Source organism: Lepus europaeus, chromosome 13, assembly GCF_033115175.1.
Source record: "Lepus europaeus isolate LE1 chromosome 13, mLepTim1.pri, whole genome shotgun sequence".
NCBI classification, from domain to species: Eukaryota; Metazoa; Chordata; class Mammalia; order Lagomorpha; family Leporidae; genus Lepus; species Lepus europaeus.
Genome location: NC_084839.1, coordinates 49,883,483 through 49,904,499, shown reverse-complemented (window position 1 = coordinate 49,904,499; position 21,017 = coordinate 49,883,483). Strand labels below are relative to the sequence as shown.

At 40.9% G+C, this 21,017-nt stretch overlaps 1 protein-coding gene and 1 pseudogene across 3 annotated transcripts in view; one reads left to right on the top strand and one right to left on the bottom strand.

Annotated features, from left to right (window-relative positions):
* The window catches only part of ASB3 (ankyrin repeat and SOCS box containing 3), a 120,824-nt gene that overhangs the window by 60,412 nt on the left and 39,395 nt on the right, over positions 1-21,017 (top strand). For all 3 annotated transcript variants that reach the window (XM_062209430.1, XM_062209431.1, XM_062209432.1), the window contains 3 exons: positions 14,892-15,004; positions 15,618-15,753; positions 19,987-20,164. In XM_062209430.1, coding sequence (XP_062065414.1) covers positions 14,892-15,004; positions 15,618-15,753; positions 19,987-20,164 — 427 coding nt within the window. The remainder of the gene's footprint in view (positions 1-14,891; positions 15,005-15,617; positions 15,754-19,986; positions 20,165-21,017) is intronic.
* Positions 4,579-5,008, bottom strand: LOC133773068 (small ribosomal subunit protein eS25-like; annotated as a pseudogene).

Below are 21,017 nucleotides of genomic sequence, written 5' to 3'. Positions count from 1 at the left end.
AAGTGACTGGTAGGAACCCAATTACTTGCCATATCTGCCTCCCAGGACAGGAAGCTGGAGTCAGCAGCCATAGCTTGCAATCTCACCCAGGCACTCCATTGTGGGATCCACCTGCTTCTGCATTCTGCATTTAAGCACACCCATTTCTTTTTCTTTTCTTTAAAGCTTTGGTATCATTTAGTTGCAGACTCCTCATTTGGATTTTTTTTTAGTGTTTTCAGTGCTGAGATTTCCTGTACCTATCTTGATAATATATACATTAAAAATAAAATCGTGAGTGGAGGCATTTGGTGCAGTTGTTAAGATGCTGCTTGGGACATGTCAGAGTGTCTGCTTCAAGTCCCAGCTCTGCTTTTGATCCAACTTCCTGCTAATGCACACCTTTAGAGGTGGCAGAAGATGGCTCAGATACTTAAGTCCTTGCCACCCATATGGAAGACTCAGATTGAGTTCCAGACTCCTGTCTTCTACCTGGCAAAGACCTAGCTGTTTTGGGCATTTGGGGGAATGAACCAGCATATTGAAGATCTCTGTCTCTCTGCCTTTCAAATAAAATGAAAATAGATAGTAAAAATGTATAAAAGTCTTGGAATATATCTTGCGTAATTAAAAAAAATATATCATTTCTTGATCATTTAAGGAGAGGAGTGAATTTTATTTTTTTATTAAAGATTTTATTTATTTGAGAGGTAGAATTACAGACAGTGAGAGGGAGAGACAGAAAGAAAGGCCTTCCATCTGCTGGTTCACATTCCAAATGGCTGTAACAGTCGGAGCTGAGCTGATGCTAAGCCAGGAGCCAGGAGCTTCTTCCAGGTCTCCCATGTGGGTACAGGGGCCAAGTGCTTGGGCCATCTTCCCTTGCTTTCTCAGTCCACAGAAAGAGCTGGATCAGAAGAGGAACAGCCACGACTAGAACTGGCGATCGTTTGGGATACCAGTGCTGCAGGTGAAGGATTAACCTACTGTGCCGTAGCACTGGCCCTTATTTTCCTTAATTTTTAAAAACATGTATAATATCTGTTGTCCTAGTTCATTTTATGCTCCTGTAATGGTCTTTGACTTAATGATTTTTTTGACTTGTGAAACTGTACTTAGAATTTAGAATTTTGAGTCTTCCTTGGGCTAACCATATATGATATTCCCTTTTTCAAAAAAATTTATTTAAGGTTTATAAACAGTGCATTTCATATATACAAATTTAGGAATATTGTGATTCTTCCCACCATACCCTCCCTCCTGCCCAATATTTTCTTATGGTACTCAGCTGTAGGCTAGTGTAAATGTTCTAAACATATTTAAAGTAGGCTAGGCTAAACTATGATATTTGGTAGATTAAGTGTATTAAATACATTTTCTTTTCTTTTTTCTTTTTTGACAGGCAGAGTGGATAGTGAGAGAGAGAGACAGAGAGAAAGGTCTTCCTTTTTGCCGTTGGTTCACCATCCAATGGCCGCTGCGGCCGGCGCACTGCGCTGATCCGAAGGCAGGAGCCAGGTGCTTCTCCTGGTCTCCCATGTGGGTGCAGGGCCCAAGGACTTGGGCCATCCTCTACTGCACTCCCTGGCCACAGCAGAGAGCTAGTCTGGAAGAGGGGCAACCAGGACAGAATCCAGCACCCAACTGGGACTAGAACCCGGTGTGCCGGTGCCGCAAGGCGGAGGATTAGCCTGTTAAGCCACGGCGCCGGCCTTAAATACATTTTCAACATATGATATTTTCAACTTCCAGTGAGTTTATTGGAATATAACCCTATTATTTGTTGAGAGTGTCTGAACCTGAGACTGGATATTATAAAGGACATTTATTTGGCTCCCTTAGACTGGAAAGTCCAAGATTGTGATACCAGTATCTTGTGAATTGCTGTGTGCCTCATTATCTACATCATGAAAGGTGGAAGAGCAAGAGAGAGGAGTGGGAGACCCAGAGGAAGTCCCGCCTCCTGGCTTCGGATCGGTGCAGCTCAGGCTGTTCTGGCCATTTAGGGAGTGAACCATCGGATGGAAGACACCTCTCTCTCTCTCTCTCTCTCTCTTTTTCTCTCTTGCCTGTCAAATAAATATATAAATCTTGGGGCCAGCGCTGTGGCGCAGTTGGTTAAAGCCCTGGCCTGAATCTCTGGCATCCCATATGGGTGCTGGTTCTAGTCCTGGCCGCTCCTCTTCCAATCCAGCTCTCTCCTCTGGCCTGGGAAAGCAGTGGAACATGGCCCAAGTCCTTGGGCCCCTGCACCCACATGGGAGACCCAGAAGAAGCTCCTGGCTCCTGGTTTCAAATCGGCACAGCTCCGGCCGTTGTGGCCATCGCGGCCATCTGGGGAGTGAACCAGTGGATGGAAGACCTCTCTCTGTCTCTACCTCTCTCTGTAAATCTGTCTTTCAAATAAATAAAACAAATCTTTAAAAAAATAAATCTTTTTTAAAAAAAGAGAGAGTGAGGGTGAGAGATAAGGAGAGGACTGAACTCATATTTAGAACAAATTCACTCTCATGGCCAACACTGTGGCGCAGAGGGTTAACGCCCTGGCTTGAAGCGCCGGCATTCCCTATGGTGCCGGTTGGAGACCTGGCTGCTGCACTTCCAATCCAGCTCTCTGCTATGGCCTGGGATAGCAGTAGAAGATGGCCCAAGTCCTTGGGCCCGTGCACCTGCGTGGGAGACCCAGAAGAAGCTCCTGGCTCCTGGCTTCAGATTGGCGCAGCTCCGGCCATTGCAACCAATTTGGGAGTGACCCATTAGATGGAAGACCTCTCTCTCTCCTTCTCCTCTCTCTGTGTAACTCTGACTTTCTAATAAATAAATAAATCTTTAAAAAAAGAAAGAATTTCTAAAAAAAGAAAAAACAAATTCACTTTCAAAATAACCAAACCACTCCCATAATAACATTAATCCATTCTTGGTGGGCAGAACCGTCATGACCTAATCATTACTTCTTAGGCCCTACCACTCAATACTGTTGCATTGGAGATTAGGTTTAATGCTTGAATATAGGGGGCACATTCAAACTCTAACCAGGTGCCTTAGTTAACTTGTTAAATCCAACATCCGGGCCATTTTAGGGCTCAGTTCCTGTTGAGTGCTGTTTGACTACTATACTGAATAAACATTGTGGCTACTATGTTATAGACTTGAATTCTGTTTTCTTCCTCTGGAAGAATGTTTTGTTCTTTTTGTTAAATAGGCAGATAATTTGCTGGTTTACTACCTCAAATTTGTTTAGGTTTGGTTTTATGCTTTGTTAGAAGTGTTCTGTGGAGAGCTTAAGCTGTTTTCCAAGCCCATCTAAATTGGTGGCACTCAGTTTCCAGTCTCTGCTTTCCTTCCTGATCTTCTCAGGGCTCATTTTAAATTTAGTGCAAGTCTAGAGTAAACCTTGCTCTCAGATGTGCACCTTACTTCTAGAGACCTGCTTTTTGGGTATCTTAGCTGAATGCCTTGGGTGTTAACAAGATATAATATGGGCTCACCACTGATGAGGCTAGAGCGCCAAGGAGTTCTTTGTGTATCAATGCTGTTTGATTTCTAATTATCTCTGTTCCACACTTAATGTTTTTGCAGTTGTTCTCTAGTATGCTTAGTATTTGTCTAGTACATGACATCTTAGACTTTAACCAAGGATTCTTGTGTAACTTCCACACTGAGGCCTCCCCTCTGCATGGTTCTCTTCTCTGGAGCCTTGCTAAAGAGTTCAACCACCTAAAACTAATCTCTGCCTCTTTAGTGTAATGAACGTCTGTATTCTGCTTGGACTTCCACCTATATTTCATCTGCTTGCAGTGTTTTCCCCCGAATTTTAGTCTTGCTCATTACACCATACTCAGGAAATATGCCTAGGCAAAGAGCTGGGCTCATCATAGGTCTTGCCTCAGACGTTTGCCTTCTCTCAGGAGTCAATTTTCTGTCCGTTGTTTAATGCCCAAATAAGTTATATTTAGGTATTTTGTTCTTTCTTAAGATTGTTTATGGAGTGATGGCTAATTTCATAACAGTTATGTTTTCTTAACCAGAAGTGCAATTGTGAAGCCTGGTTGTTTTGGAGAGGGAGTATAAGCATATTTAGTTGATAAAAGAATCCAGTGAATCTTTTTATTGATTTAAGTTCTTTTTTTTAACAAAATATAATTTATCACTGTTTTCCATGATTAAGTATTCTTTTTTCCCTCATGCTCAGGTTATGGATATTCTTAATTTTTTTCTAGAAATCTTATTATTCAAATTTTTATTCTAATGTATCTGGAATTGAAATTATATATTATATGAGACAGAAGTCAAGATTTATTTATTTTTTCCCATACAGATATTCAATTGACCTAACAATGTTTGTTGAGAAAAGGTTGTCTTTCATGACTCAATTCCATTGTCATCTTTGACATAAAAATGACCAGTTTTGGGCGATGGAGTTGGTCTGTTACTAGATTTTCAATTTTGTTTATTTAGTCTCTTTGTCTATTCTCTGCGAATACTGTGTTATTTTAATCACTGCAGCTTTGTACAGTTGATCTTAGCCAAAAGGCCGAGAAGCAATGCCGAGAAACAGTGCAGCTTTGTAAATCTTTTTTTTTTTTTTAATTTAATAAAGTTTTATTTTTTCAAAATGTACAACACATTGGACCTGCTCACGCATCTTCACCCGCAGCTGGGGCATCTCCCCGCTTGGTGTTTCTGGTGTAAATCACTTGAGCTCTGTGCTTTGAAACCAGTTTGATAAGTCCTTTACTCAGGAGCTCCTGCAGGGCTGCCCTGGCCAGGGACCCGTGGATCTTCAGTCTCCCAGAGACCATGGCTGGAGCTTGTTGATGGGCACTTCCTTACAGAGCTTGTCGTACATAGCTTTGTCAAACAAGACCAGGTTATTGAGCTTGTCCCGAACTTTGCCTTTAGACCACTTCTTCTTTTTGGCCTTGCCTCCAGACTTGTTCACGGGGTCCTTGTCTTTCTTGGCCGACTTTCCGGCATCTTTTTTCTTCTTGTCATCCTTGGGTGGCATAGCGAGGCACGGAGAGCAGCAGCGACCCAGCTTTGTAAATCTTGATACCTGGTAGGATGAGTCCTCTTACTTTATTCTTTTTCTACACGATTATTTTGGCTTTACTTGGTCTTTTGTATTCTCATGTATGTGAATCAGTTTTCCCTTCAAATATAAAAACAACCTCTACAACACCTTCAGATGTTTTGATTGAGCTGGCATTTAAACTTACATTATTTTGGTAAGAATTTATATTTCTTTTTTTTTTTTTTTTGACAGGCAGAGTGGATAGTGAGAGAGAGACAGAGAGAAAAGTCTTTCTTTTTGCCGTTGGTTCACTCTCCAATGGCTGCTGCGACCGGCGCATCGTGCTGATCCGAAGGCAGGAGCCAGGTGCTTCTCCTGGTCTCCCATGCGGGTACAGGGCCCAAGGACTTGGGCCATCCTCCACTGCCTTCCCGGGCCGTAGCAGAGAGCTGTCCTGGAAGATGGGCAACCGGGATAGAATCCGGAGCCCCGACCGGGACTGGAACCCGGTGTGCCGGCGCCGCAAGGCGGAGGATTAGCCTGTTAAGCCACGACGCCGGCCAAGAATTTATATTTCTACAGTAGTGAGTCTTCATATACATAAATATGGTGTATCCTACTATTTATTTTTAGATTAAATGTTTGGGCCCCTGCACCCACATAGGAGACCTGGAAGAAGCTCCTGGCTCCTGGTTTCAGATCAGCTCAGCTTTGGCTGTTATGGGCTTTGACGGGTAAACCAGTGGATGAAAGACCTTTCCCTCTGTCTCTCCCTCTCTCTTTTTGTAATTCTGCCTCTCAAATAAATAAATAAATCTTTAACAAAGAGAGAGAATGTATAAATGAATAAAAAATAAAGGTTGAAGACAGAATTTTGGTAAATTACCACAAATTTGGAATTGGTAGTAGAGAGAAAAATAAACTAAGGAGAGAAAATGAGTTAAAACTGCAACTACTTGGGGCCGACGCTGTAGTGTTGTGGGTAAAGCCGCTGCCTGCAGTGTCAGCCTCCCATATGGACGTGTGTTTGAGACCCGACTGCTTTACTTGCAATCCAGCTCTGTGCAATGACCTGGGAAAGCAGTAGACGATGGCCCAGCTCCTTGGGCTTCTGCACCCACATGGGAGACCTGGAAGAAGATCCTAGCTCCTGGTGGAGCTCCAGCCTTTGCGGCCATTAGGGAGTGAACCAACGGATGGAAGACCTCTCTCTCTCTGTAACTCTTTCAAGTAAATAAATAAATCTTTTTTTTTTTTTTTAATTTAACAGGCAGAGTTAGAAAGTGAGAGAGAGAGAGAGAGAGACAGAGAGAAAGGTCTTCCTTCCGTTGGTTCACTCCCCAAATGGCCGCCACTGCCCGTGCACTGCACTGATCCGAAGCCAGGAGCCAGGTGCTTCCTCCTGGTCTCCCATGTGGGTTCAGGGCCCAAGCACTTGGACCATCCTCCACTGCCTTCCCGGGCCACAGAAGAGAGCTAGACTGGAAGAGGAGCACTGGGACCAGAACCCGGTGCCCATATGGGATACCGGCACTGCAGGCAGAGGATTAACCAAGTGAGCCACGGCGCCGGCCCCATCAAGTAAATAAATAAATCTTTAAAAAAAAAAAACCCTTAGATACTGCTTGAGAATTTAAAAAATGTTTTTTAAAAAAACCTGTAACTACTTGATACTGAGAAGAAAGCTGGTATTAGAGAAATATAGGGAATTTAGTGTCAGGGCCAGTAGGAACTGAGTAAGAGATTGAAGGCTAAGAAAAAGGCCTTTGGATTTGATGACTCAGAGGTCACTAGTGATTATCAGTGGAGAAGCTTCAAATGAATTATGGCAGTGCAGCTTATTAGGTAGTAACTGAAAGAGTGATTGTACAGTCCCCATAGGCAGAAATTTTTATCTCATTCATTTTTGTATCTCTAGTACCTACAGCATTGCCTAGTACATAGTAAGCACTCACTAGATATTTGTTTAATGATTGAATAATTTGGCATCATCAAGGCCTTCTGGAACATCCCAGGAATTAATCTGCTCAGTGTGAACAAGCTGCTCCTGGTGGACACGTGGATTGTTTCTGCATTTGGATGGAAGTGCTTTCCAGAAGTTAGATGAATTGTATATCACTTGGCATAAAGCTGCTTCTCTCAAGAGTAACTACAACCTTCCCAGGCACAAGATGCTCAATACAGACCTTAGCAGAATCTTGAAAATTCCAGAGATCCAAAGGGCCCTCCGAGCACCATGCAAGAAGAGTCATTGCAGAGTCATGGAGAAGAACCCACTGAAGGACCTGAGAATCATGTTGAAGCTGAACCCGTACGCGAAGACCCTGTGGCGGAACACTATTCTTTGCCAGGCCAGGAATCACAAGCTCTGGGTGGAGAAGGCAGCGGCAGCACTAGCTGCCAAATCTGACCAGAAGGAGGCCACAGGCAAAAAGCAGCCTGTGGTGGTGAAGAAGGGAAAGAAGCTGAGGCCCATCGGCATCAAAAAGCAGAAGCAGCCTGTGGTGGGAAAAAAGGCTGCTGCCTCCAGGAAGCCAGCCACAGGCAAGAAGCCAGCCGTCAAGAAAACCGCCCTGAAGAAAAGCCTGCTGTTTAAAGTCTCAGATCTGTTTATTCCAGAAAGACCAAATCCTTTTGGACCAGTTATTTTGAATAAAGGCCCTATCAGAGACAATGAGAACAAAAAAAAAAAAAAAAAAAAGTGACTGATTCAGTTGAGTGGCATTAGTTTGCTGTCACTGACATGTTTATCATATTTCTTTTTTTTTTATTTATTTTTTTTTAACTTTTATTTAATGAATATAAATTTCCAGTATACAGCTTATGGATTACAATGGCTTCCCCTTCCCATAATTTCCCTCCCACCCGCAACCCTCCCCTCTCCCGCTCCCTCTCCCCTTCCATTCACATTAAGATTCATTTTCAATTCTCTTTATATACAGAAGATCAATTTAGTATACATTAAGTAAAGATTTCAACAGTTTGCACCCACATAGAAACACAAAGTGAAACATACTGTTTGAGTATTAGTTATAGCATTAAATCAAAATGTACAGTACATTAAGGACAGAGATCCCACATGAGGAGCAAGCGCACAGTGGCTCCTGTTGTTGACCCAACAAATTGACACTCTAGTTTATGGCACCAGTAACCACCCTAGGCTGTCGTCATGAGTTGCCAAGGCTATGGAAGCCTTCCAAGTTTGCCGACTCTGATCATATTTAGACAAGGTCATAAAAGACAGGGTGAGGATAGTAACCAATGATCCTAAGAGTGGCATTTACCAGGTCTGAACAATTATACAGCATTAAGTGGGGAAGAGGACCATCAGTACACACATGTTGGGAGTAGAGCCATTGGTGGTAGAGTAGAGGTTATGATTACAAAGGAATGAGGCCCAAGTGCACTAGACAGGGTCTAGAACAAAGGACAGAGTCATTATTAGAGGAGCTAAGAAAGGTGCTGTCTAAGCTACAATGAAGTTTTCTGATTGAGAGGCAAATAGAACCTGATAGAAGGGGCTTGATAATAATCTGGTGGGCTTTAGGCCTTGTAAGTGAAGAGGCCCAGACCTATCTATCTCTTCACATGGGGTATATCCTAAGGGAGGTGTGAACCTCCTAGGGGAAGGCACTCTGTTGACTTTCATTACTTGGCTGGCCTGGGAGGAGAGCTGGCCAGGTAAAGGCAGGTGGCATCTCTAACAAGAAATTTACAGTTCTGCCTGCAATGTTGCTGACCCTACTTGACCATCCCCTCAGCTGCAGTGGTCACTTTGGAAGTTGGGCTGAGTGAAGGGCTTTTCAGCTTGGAGCCAATAAGATCTGTGGCTCTGACCTGGGCATCCTTCGACTCCAGGGCAGGTCCATTTCCAGTGATCCAAGTCTTGGCAGAGCTGCCAGGGCTCTTCACAAGCTGACTTCTGCTGAAGCCCAGACTTACCACATTGAAAGCCACTGCAGTGGACTGGCCTGTTGGGTCTCCTTGAGGGCAGATCACCGTACAGATCAGCCATTAATAGGCCTGCCACCCATTGCTTCTGATGCCTAGCTTTCTTTTCCTCCTGGTTTGTGTTAAAGCAGACCAGAGGATGCAAGTCAAGGGAGTGCCCATGTCCCATCTCTAATCTTCGGTGGCCTGAACTACAAGTCTATAGTCACAGGCATGTTCTGTAGTAGTTTTTCTAAGGTAGACAATGCCCATGAGGAAAATTATAACCTCACTTTAAAACTTTCTTTCCCTTTGGTCTGAAAGGGAGGTTTTTTTTTTTTTCTACTTACTGTATACTTCGCTGATGGCGATGTGAATCTAGCTATGAGATTATTATTTAAGCTCTTATTTTGGCTATGCTATTACAGAAAAATGTTAGCCATCTCTTATAAGGTCTAAAGATTAAATTGTGCGTCCTACAGATTCCTTCATAATAGAATTAATTCCCTACCTTGAAGAGAATAGAGAAATGAAAGAACAAGTTGGGCTTAGAATAGAGAAATGAGGGAGCAAGTCCTAGATCACTTGCTGACAATAGCAATATTACATGAATACTTAGCAAACCGTTTCAACCCTTAGATAAGAACTTAATAAAGCATTTACCAGAAGGTCCAATGCCTTCTATAAATTTTAAGAATCATGTACTTGAAAACACCTCTTAAATATCTAAGATGGTGTAGTTTGTTTAACCAGTAAACTTAAGCACAACCATATAAAATGTTTTTAGTTTCTTTCTACCAACAAGTTTAAAACATATGATACACAGATTCAGGTCCCACAAATTAAAATGTATCTTTGATTGATTTTAGCAGCTTAAATTTATGGACAATCTTATCTATAAGCCATTTAAAATAAAACTCTTAATAAAATTTCCCCATGTGGACATACAATATGTACGCACATATAACATAGCATAATAGACCAATATCAAAATCCAAAATATCTGGTTGAACTAAGATTCCTTAAAATCATGACATAACATAGACCAAATTTGATCATTGTTACAAGGTGATTATTCATGTCTTTGAAAATAAGCACATAGTTAAATAACCCATAGCTCTTAATAAAAATTCAGCTGTTTTTGAACAATTAGAATTTAACAGCCATCAAGAGAACATAATAGATTACTTTAACACATTGCTTTAACAGAGCATCAGAGTTTAATTCTATGTCAAAGAGAAATTGAGCTTCCTGTGATCTTTTGCTGTGAGGTTTCCTTCCTTTACCTTCTTTCATATTGGTGACCATGTTTCTGTGTTTATCATATTTCTATAAAAGCTCTTGAGGTAGAAGCACTATTCTAGTTCTCTGATAACCTTCTCCATCCTTCCCGTACGATACTCCCACTAGTCTCATAGAACAAAAGTACTCACTGTTTATAGATATTTGAGTGGTTGAGTCTGTTCCTGGAAAAGAGTTTTATAGTCTATTTTAGATGCTGGGTTGTTTCTCAGCAAGCTTTTATATTTGGTTTTCTTGGTAGGATTGAGAAAACGCGTAGAATGGCTGCCTTTTTGGAAGTAAACTATTCAGCACAGTTGTAACCTCCCCCATCCCTCAGTTTGAGAACTCCAACTTGTTACATAAAGGCACTAATGCACTTCTTCTAAAGTAGAGATTTAGGTAATAAATCTAAGCTCTAACTAAACTCTTCTAAACCATCATTTCTCAATTATGAACCACTAATTTATTTTGAAAAAATTAGCAAGAGCTATGAAAATATCATTTATCTGCTCATATACAGGTTTAATTTTTTGCCATTGGGAAATGTTTTCAGTAGAAATCAGGTAAATTAATGTATTTATGATGTTAAAAGTAAAAAACAATTTTTCTGTGGGGCTTTAATATTGTATTTAAAACTTAAAGCATTTTGTTTTTTTGCTTCCATTTTTAAAGGTCATCCCAATTCATGGAAAGCAAACTTACTTTTTCTCTAATTCATATGTCATTGCCAAAAACATGATAATCAGCAGTCACTGATTTAAATGTTTAAGTTGGATATGAAACAGATTTTCTTACTTTTCTATCATGACCTCCACCAAAAGTTAGATTGACCGTAGGAAATTAATTTTGCTTGGGGGGCTGGTGCTATGTCCTACTGGGTAAAGCCACCGCCTGAAGTACCGGCATCACATATGGCGCCAGTTCAAGTCCTGGCTGCTCCACTTCCAATCCAGCTCTCTGCTATGCCTGGGAAAGCAGCAGAAGGTGGCCCAAGTCTTTGGGCCCTTTTACCTTTTTGGGAGACCTGGAGGAAGCTCCTGTTCTTGGCTTCAGATTGGCCCAGCTCTGGCTGTTGCGGCCATTTGGGGAATGAACCAGCAGATGGAAGACCTCTCTCTCTGCCTCTACCTCTCTGTAACTCTAACTTTCAAATAAATAAATAAATCTTTTAAAAAATTAATTTTGCTTAAAATATTATTTCTTTGATAAAGTGCTCTTGACTATTAACTTTGAAATAAAAATTAAGTTATATTAAACTTCTGCCTTAGTGATACTCTCACAGCCGTTTTTTGGTTACATTTCTGAAACTCCCCAGGGTAAGAGACTTCTGAGAGTCCTTATGGGGAAATAAGCACTCTTCTAAATTCAGTATATAAAACTAATAGCCTGTTGTTGGCATGTTACTCATTTTTAATGAGTACACTTACCCTTTTTTGTCATACACATTTAAGGATTTTACCCTCCCCTTTGTTTCACCTCTATTAACATTTTTAAGTATGACTCATCACGCAAATGTCTAGTGCCTTTCTAATTTTATGGCTGAGTTTTCTTGATTTTCATAACCTGCCTCCTAGTCTAGTCAGAGGAACTGAATAACGAAATACTTGAAATAAAAGAAAAAATTTGTTTTTTAAACCTTCTTTCTTATACCCAAGAATGTGAAGCTAGACTTTCTTATGCACGCCTCGGCCCTCTATCTTACAGAAACTATTTCTCCAAACTTAGAATTTTTTTTTAAAAAAAATTTATTTATTTGTTTGAAAGGCAGAATTATAGAGAGGCAGAGAGAGAGAGAGAGAGAGAGAGAGAGAGAGAGAGAGAGAGAGAGATCTTTTATCTGCTGGTTCACTTCCCAAATGGCTGCAACAGGCAGAGCTGGGCTGATCCGAAGCCGGGAATTAGGGGCTTCTTCTGGGTCTCCCACACGGTTGCAGGGGCCCAAGCAGAGAGCTGGATTGGAAGAGAAGCAGCCAGGTCTAGAACCAGTACCCATCTGGGATGCTGGCACTGCAGGCGGTGGCTTTATCTGCTATCCCACAGCACTAGCCCCCAAACTTAGAATTTTTTTTTTTTTAAAGATGTATTTATTTATTTGAGAGGCAGAGTTACAGAGAGGCAGAGAAAGTGAGAAAGTCTTCCCTCTGCTGGTTCACTCCCCAAATGGCCACAACAGCTGGGGCTGTGCCGATCTGAAGACAGGAGCCTGGAGCTTCTTGTGGGTCTCCCATGTGGATGTGGGGGCCCAGGGACCTGGGCCATCCTCCACTGCTTTCCCAGGCCATAGCAGAGAGCTGAATGGGAAGTGGAGCAGCCAGAACTTGAGCTGGTGCCCATATGGGATGCCGGCACTGCAGGTGGCAGCTGTACCTGCTATGCCACCACGCCGGCCCTGTAAGTTTTAATGTGTAAGTTAGGTACTTTAAGAAATTTGCAACAACTATTAAAATAGAACAGTAATAAAATTTGCTGTTATCAATAAGGATTACTTAAAAACAAGCAGTGCCAGTTGATCTGAACTTTTTTGAAGAACTTTCATATATACAATGTGTGAATATAAAAGTAATATATACAATTTGATATATATAATTTTTTTGCACCAAAAACAAACTTACTTTTGAGTTGTGCTTTTTTACAAACTATTTGCTAAAGATTTATTTTATTTATTAGATAGGCAAAGATACAGAGAGAGAGCAAGGGAGAGACATAGAAGTCTTCCGTATGCTGGTTCGCTCCCCATATGGCTGCAACAGCCAGGGCTGGGCGAAGCTGAAGCCAGGAGCTTCCTCTGGATCTCCCACATGGGTGGCAAGGGCCTAAGGATTTGGGCCATTCTCTGCTGCTTTCCCAGGCACATTAGCAGGGAGTTGGATTGGAAGTGGAACAGCTGGGACTCGAACTGGTGCCCTTACGAGATTCAGTAGTTGCAGGCACGATGCCTCAGTGCCAGTGTTAGAGGTATATCTGCATAGGAGGAAACATAACACATGTAGGGTTCAGTACTATTTGCATTTTCAGGCCTTCACTGAGAATGTATCTGCCACAGATGGGAGAACTACATAAAAAAGTACAGACATGCAAACAAAACATTGTCAAAAAGGTAGATTGTGAATGTTGTATGTGTGAGGCTATTAATAAAAGCCCTTTACAAACTTTTTGAAGCATCCTCATATATGGCTGTTTTCTGATTTTCAGTTTTTCATTAACTCTGCTTCAACACCAGCAGAATTACTGACTCCCTCATAGTAAAATTTTATTGTAGACATGTATTGGAAAGTTTAGCTACACCTCCTTGTGTCAGCTTGATAACATGTTCTCTAAATACATTGCACCTATATTCTGTGTTCATACTCACAAAGTAAGACTTATAAACTTAAACGTACAAAGTATTAGACTAACTATATCTTGTTGTAATGTTAAATTATATATGTAAAGAAAAATAGAATAATTTGGTGAAATTATTCAAGGAAGCACATGTCTCTCTGTTTCATTCTCTCACTGTCTAACTCTGCCTGTCCAAAAAATAAAAAATAAAATAAAGGAGTCACATGAATATTGAGTGTCTGTGTCTATAGACTTGCAAACTATTCCTTCAAAGGACTTCATTTAGCAGCAATTTGGGAGTCCTTGGTTTCAGTTATTATAGTAAAGTAATATACATTTTTTTTAAAACAATAATCTTTAGTTCCCTATAGTTCTCTTTTAGTTTAAGCAAGAAGATTTTATTCTATTTTCATTGGTGGATATAAGGACATCATTTTAACAGTGATTGTTGGAGCTGGCATTGTGGCCTAGTGGGTAAAGCTGCCACCTGCGTCTTACATGGGCACTGATTTGACGCCTGGCTGCCACTACTGATCCAGCTCCCTGCTAATGTGCCTGGGAAAGCAGCAGATGGTGGTCCAAGTGCTTGGGCCCCTGCACCCATGTGGGAGACCCGGAAGAAGCTCCTGGCTCCTGGCTTTGGATGCACCCAGCTCTAGCTGTGGTGGCTGTTTGGGGTGTGAACCAGCAGTTGGAAGACCTCTCTCTCTCTTTCTGTCTGACTTTGCTTCTTCTCTGTAACTCTGCCTTTCAAATAAATAAATCTTTAAAAAAAAATGGTCAAAATGTATGGGAGCTCTGGAAGACAGTCTAAGGTCCACAGCAATTAATCAAATGCACCACTCAACAAAAAGCTGTGTTCACAGTGATAGTAATTCCCATAGCATTTTTTAAAAAAAGTTTGTTGTTTGTGATGTTAAAAAATATCTAAGATGCAGGGCTTGCATTTTTGCTTTGTCAGTGACTCATGTCACTTGTGATCAAATGGTGATGATAGCAACCAAAAGTCCCTTTCTCCAACCTATTATTGTTTTTTCTTAACTGTTCATCCTATCCCTCTCCAAACTGCATCTTAACAAACCAGAACCACATGGTCTCCATCATCAGAGAGAGTAAATGTTTGTTTCCTGTTTCCATTTCCTCTGTGTCTTTTACCATACTGTTGAAAATAATTTTATATGTGGACAGAAAGGATTAGGTTTATGTTAATGGATCTAGGCTAAGACAGTTGTGATAAATGTTTCAGAATGGTCAGAGCATCATGAGTTCTGAGTTGAATAAGTGATAAGACTATCACCAAGGTGTCCAGGCCTACAAACATGTCTTTCTGCTGACAGTAATTTTTCTGACTGCTGTATTGCAGCTGTTGAAAATGGACAGATAGATGTTTTAAGGCTGCTGCTTCGACATGGAGCAAATGTTAATGGATCCCATTCTATGTGTGGATGGAACTCCTTGCATCAGGCTTCTTTTCAGGTAACCTCTGAATTTATTATTTCATTTCCATGTAAATTGTGTGTTTTACTCTTTTAAAATGACAGTTCTATACAGTTTTTGCTTCCCACTTGCTTGTAATTTATGATGGTTAGTGCAGTACCAAAAAGGCAGTCTAAATGCTAATGATCATTCTGAATAAGCTAACTGCTGTAGTAGCTGTGGTAGCTTTGGGCTATAGGGATTATCTGAATTCTCAAATGTTGATAGCATAGTTTAGAAATCATCGTAACATGTAGGATGTAAATTGACAAAGAGCAATGTCATTTTATTTATAGCAGTGTGTTTAGAAATTGTGTTAGCTCCTGAGTCCTTGGGTTAACAAGCTAATTTTGCAGGATTTTATAAGGATTATAATTCCTAGAGAGCAGTGTTTCATCTGTTTACATTTAGTGGGCTAGCTGGAGGTGTAGGATAATCTATTTGGCCCTTTCCTTCCCAACCAATCTGACAATGTATGGTTTTATTTTGTTTTTCTTTTTCAAGTTTACCTTTAATGAGAGGTCAAAAAAGAAAAAAATAAAGCATATTAAGAAAAAAGATACCTTCTATTTTCTTTGTTTTCTCTTACTTAAAATATGAATCTGTGCCTTAGGGAAATGCTGAAATCATAAAATTGCTTCTTAAAAAAGGAGCAAACAAGGAATGCCAGGATGACTTTGGAATCACACCTTTGTTTGTGGCTGCTCAGTATGGCAAGCTAGAAAGCTTGAGCATACTTATTTCATCAGGTAAGATTAATCCATTATCCTTTGTACTGTTAAGATCATGAATGTTAACCTTGTATCTTCCTAGGGAAGAATAATTTTTAAATATGATTGTAAAATTTATGGTTTTTGTAAATTAGAGTAAACACAAGTTGATTCATGAGCCTGATTATTAAGTGTGTATTACTAACAATTCAATGCCTAGCTAGTAAGGTATCTGAGTAGGAATGTACAATCTATCACTAAGGGAAGTTGGCAATTTGAATGAGGTAACTGCTTTCCTGTAGGAACCTGAGGCGTTCCAGCTTTCTAGGGTACAAGACTATTTTAAGCTAAATTAATTTATTAGATGGTTGTTTGTTTTGATAGTTATGTGACTATTTAAATGGATTTATTTCAAAGCATGTTTACACTTAATTTTGTGTCAATGGCAACATAAGCCAGATATACATTTCTCAATGATAACCTAACTGCATATTCTGCACTTCCCGAGAAGATGGCGTTGAGGTGGCATTCTTACTCTGTAATGATGTCTCTGTGATCAGAAACATTTATCATACAAGGGCTTTTAAATTTCTTCCCCACACTGTGTCCTCTCACAGTACTAACCAGACAAAGCATGTATAGTGAAGAGCAGGGAAGTGACATCCGTATTTGCTGACAGGCAATGTTTTTCAGTACCTGGGCTTTTTTTTATAAACTGCTTCCAGATAGGAAAGACAAAGTTTACTTGAACATCAGGGTCCATGTTTTCTTATTTCTGCTTGCTCTTTACCAACCTTCAGATATCTAACATGAAGTAGAGAGTAAAAGAAACAAATATTTATTAAATACTACCTTTTTTAAAAAAATTATTATGTATTTAAAAGTCAGAGTTAGAGAGAGAGATTGAGGGAGAGACAGAGAGAGAGAGCGAGCGAGCGAGCTTCCATCTGCTGGTCTGCTCCCCAAATGGCTGCAATGGCCAGAGCTGGGCTTATCTAAAGCTGGGAGCCAGGAGCTTCTTCAGGGTCCCCCACATGGGTACAGGGGCCCATCTACTTGGGACATCTCCTCTGCTTTTCCAGGTGCATTAGCAGGGAGATGGATTAGAAATGGAGCAACTGGGATGGAACCGTTGCCCATATGGGATGCTGGCACCACAGGCGGTGGCTTTACCTGCTATGCCACAGTGGCAGCCCCTAAGCGCCATCTTAAAAAGTGCAGCTAGTTAAGCCATGACCTGCAGTCACCAATGGGTGCCCATTCAAATCCTAGCTGCTCCACTTCTGATCCAGTTCCTTGCTAATGCCCTGGGAAAGCAGTAGAGGAGGCCCAAGTTACTTGGCCCCCTGCACCCACATGGGAGACCCAGAGGAATCTCCTGGCTCCCAGCTTCTGATGGGCTTAACTCTGGCTGTTGTGGCCATTTGGTGAGTGAACCAGTGGATGGAGGATCTTTCTATCTCTGTCTCTCTTTCTCTCTCTCTGTAACTCTGCCTTTCAAATAATTTTTTTTTTTAAAAAGGCTTTTTTTTCAATAATGAGTGTACAAATCTTAGAATTGAGAGGAATCTTCAGAAATCATTTCTTCAAATACTTTTTTTTTTTTTTTTAACAGGCAGAGTGGATAGTGAGAGAGAGAGACAGAGAGAAAGGTCTTCCTTTGCTATTGGTTCACCCTCCAATGGCTGCTGCGACCGGCGCATCGTGCTGATCCGAAGCCAGGAGCCAGGTTCTTCTCCTGGTATTCCATGCAGGTGCAGGGCCCAAGCACTTGGGCCATCCTCCACTGTCTTCCTGGGCCATAGCAGAGAGCTGGCCTGGAAGAGGGGCAACCGGGATAGAATCCGGCACCCCAACCGGGACTAGAACCCGGTGTGCTGGCGCCGCAAGGTGGAGGATTAGCCTGTTAAGCTACGGCACTGGACTCAAATACGTTATTTTTTAGATTAAGAATCCCAGACCCGAAGTGCTAAAGTGCCAGAAGTGTTAGCTGCTATTTCCTGGCATAATTAGGACTTGGACCAGGCCTTCTGACTTCTGATCTTCCTTCATCTGCCATTTAATACCTTCTGAGGACTGTCCTAATTCAGTTAATGACTTTCAGTCCTGTATGTTGTTCCAGTTATTAGCATTTAACTAATATTAGAATAAAGTAGGCTAACCTGCACCGTATTGGCTGTCTCTTTGTGCCAACCCTGTCTCCTGTCACCTGGAGCTCCAGATACTTGTGTTTTGTTCTTTGTTAAAATTTGTCTTTTCTCTGAATAGCAACTTGAAAGGTATGTAGGCATGTTTGTATTGTAAACCTTACATGCTTGTAACACCTTAAAATGAGTCTTCTTTTAGTGAGTTGTCATGTTTTTTGACTTTTCCACTTGTAGTCTTAAGGAACTGGTTTCTTATTTTTTATTTTTTTGAAATTGTCACTCAAAGTGAAACGTTTATTTAAAAAGAAAGTTAAGTAAATTTCTTTCTTGACTTAGTCTTTTCTCATTAATGGTGTTCACTTCTTTTTGAAGCTAATAGCAAGTCCTCATATAAGTCAAGAAAATTTTAGCTGTCTAGCATGTTTGGAATTTCTTAAGATTCTATGAAACTCTTGGTGTACTTATGGAATATCCCTTTAAATAAAGACAGTTTCTTCTCCTTGATAATGATTTTCCACTGAGATGTATGAAGGTACTTCATAAAGTTTGTGGAAAATGTATATTATGAAAAACTATGCATGAATTTCACGATTTTTTTAAAGATTTATTTATTTATTTGAAAGTCAGAGTTACACAGAGAGGAGAGGCAGAGAGAGGTCTTCCGTCCGATGGTTCACTCCCCAGATGGTCGCAACGGCCGGAGCCGCACTGATCCGAAGCCAGGAGCCAGGAGCTTCTTCCAGGTCTTCCACACAGGTGCAGGGGCCGAAGGACCTGGGCCATCTTCTACTGCTTTCCCAGGCCATAACAGAGAGCTGGATCGGAAGAGGAGCAGCTGGGACTAGAACCGGCGCCCATATGGGATGCCAGTGCTTCAGGCCAAGGTGTTAACCCACTGCGCCACAGTGCTGGCCCCTCACAATTTTTTTTACCAAAATAAACTTACCTTTTAATTCCATTTTTCATGAATTTTTTGAAGTACCCTCATATTCCAGAAATTTAAAATTTATTCTGGTCATATAATAAGTGCCATAATTAGCATATTTAATACATTTTTGCCAATGAGAAAAATCTAAGAAATTCAGCTATTTTCAAAACTTTTATAAAAGTGAAGGTCATTTTCAACTTTTCAAATCTTTATACACTATCATCTACTTAGATTTGTGGAGTTAAGAAGATCTCATAAAGCTATTAAAATAGCTTTTGCCTTTATTGTAGGGTTTGTTTGTCATGTAGTGGTAATGAAGGAAGAGATATAATAAAGACAATATGCTAGGTTTTTGTTTTTGTTTTGTTTTGTTTTTGACAGGCAGAGTGGACAATGAGCGAGAGAGACAGAGAGAAAGGTTTTCCTTTACCGTTCGTTGGTTCACCCTCCAATGGCTGCCACGGCCAGCGCACTGCGGCCGGCGCACCGCGCTGATCCAAAGCCAGGAGCCAGGGGCTTCTCCTGGTCTCCCATGGGGTGCAGGACCCAAGCACTTGGGCCATCCTCCACTGCACTCCCGGGCCACAGCAGAGAACTGGCCTGGAAGAGGGGCAACCGGGACAGAAGCCAGCGCCCCAACTGGGACTAGAACCCCGGGGTGCCGGCGCCACAGGTGGAGGATTAGCCTATTGAGCCAAGGTGCCGGCCGACAATACGCTAGTTTTAAGGCATAGTCCCTATGTATGTTAAATCTAATGGTATTTTTTTTTTTTTTCATAAATCTTAGCCTAAATTGATGAATGACATCTATGGAACATATCTTAGACTTTAGAAAAATTTTTTATTATCAGAAATATTTTCCATATTTGCTGGTTTGTGGTTTTCCTTTTTAGACACCTGCTTTTTGGACCCATAAAGGAGGAAGGATCAGAATGGAATGAATGTTCATTAAACAGTATTTTCATTTTAGCTCAAAAATGAATTCTAAAATATGAATCACTTGTTTTTCTGCTGATATAAAAGCAAAAACCATTTAAATTATTACAAAGAAGTTAGCAAAAAAAGTATATTTACACAGCAACATCTACTGAGGAGAAAAAGCTGTTGTACTGTGAAATCCTTTTTTAGCAGTTGCTTTGAAATTTATATTTTTTGACATAAATGAGAATTATCTATTAAATGTTTTAATCTTACTAGGTGCAAATGTCAATTGCCAGGCTCTGGACAAAGCTACTCCCTTGTTCATTGCTGCTCAGGAGGGTCACACAAAATGTGTGGAGCTTTTGCTGTCCAGTGGGGCAGATCCTGATCTTTACTGTAATGAGGACAACTGGCAGTTACCTATTCATGCAGCTGCACAAATGGGCCATACAAAGTAAGTGTTAAAAACAAAATAGGGGTGGCCTTTTAGTCCAGTAGTTAAGGTGCTGATTAGTATGCCTGCCTCCTGTATTGGGGTATGTGGGTTCTGTTCCTGGCTCTGGCTCCTCATTCCAGCTTCCTGCTAATGCAGACCCTTGCAGGCATCATTGATGGGTCAATAGTCGGGTTGCTGCCACTCTTAGCTTCTGCCCCCTTTAGCTGTCGAGGACATTTGGGGAGTTAACAAGTAGATGCGAGTGCTTTATATCTGCTCTTTGCCTCTCAAATAAAGAAATAGTTCTTTAAAGCCAGAAAATTAAAAACGCTTAAGGAATTAAAAGCTTAAGGAATAAATCTTGGCCAGACATATTATCTACAGGTAAAATCCTTGGTATTTTTTCCTACAATTTTTCGGGTGACAAGATCTACCCCATTTTGTCTCCTAAACTTTCCTGGTGTAAAGCAGTAAGAGTAGAGAAGGGTAAACTCAAGTGCTTTCTCAGAGTGTGGAGTCTTCCCTCTGAAGTCTCCCTTTCTGACTGTTCTCCTTCTCCTCCTTCTCCCCTGTTACCCAAGGCTTCTTCAACTAGCAATCTGATGGCATTATTCACATTACCTCCCAGTTTCAGAAAGTGTGTGACCCCTGTTGGGGTGAATAGTCCTCTCCATCTTAAACCTTTTGGTTGCATTTCTCTTTCTTCTTACGTCTAACCCAGTACTTTTCCATAGTTCTGTTACTCTTAATTTGCAGCCAAAAGTTCTTGTAAAATGATTGGCATTTTCTGGAGACACAGTAAATTGATGGCTCTAGGAACTTTAGAAGCCAATAACCTGGTTATACTTAAATTTTTTAAAATTTATTTGAC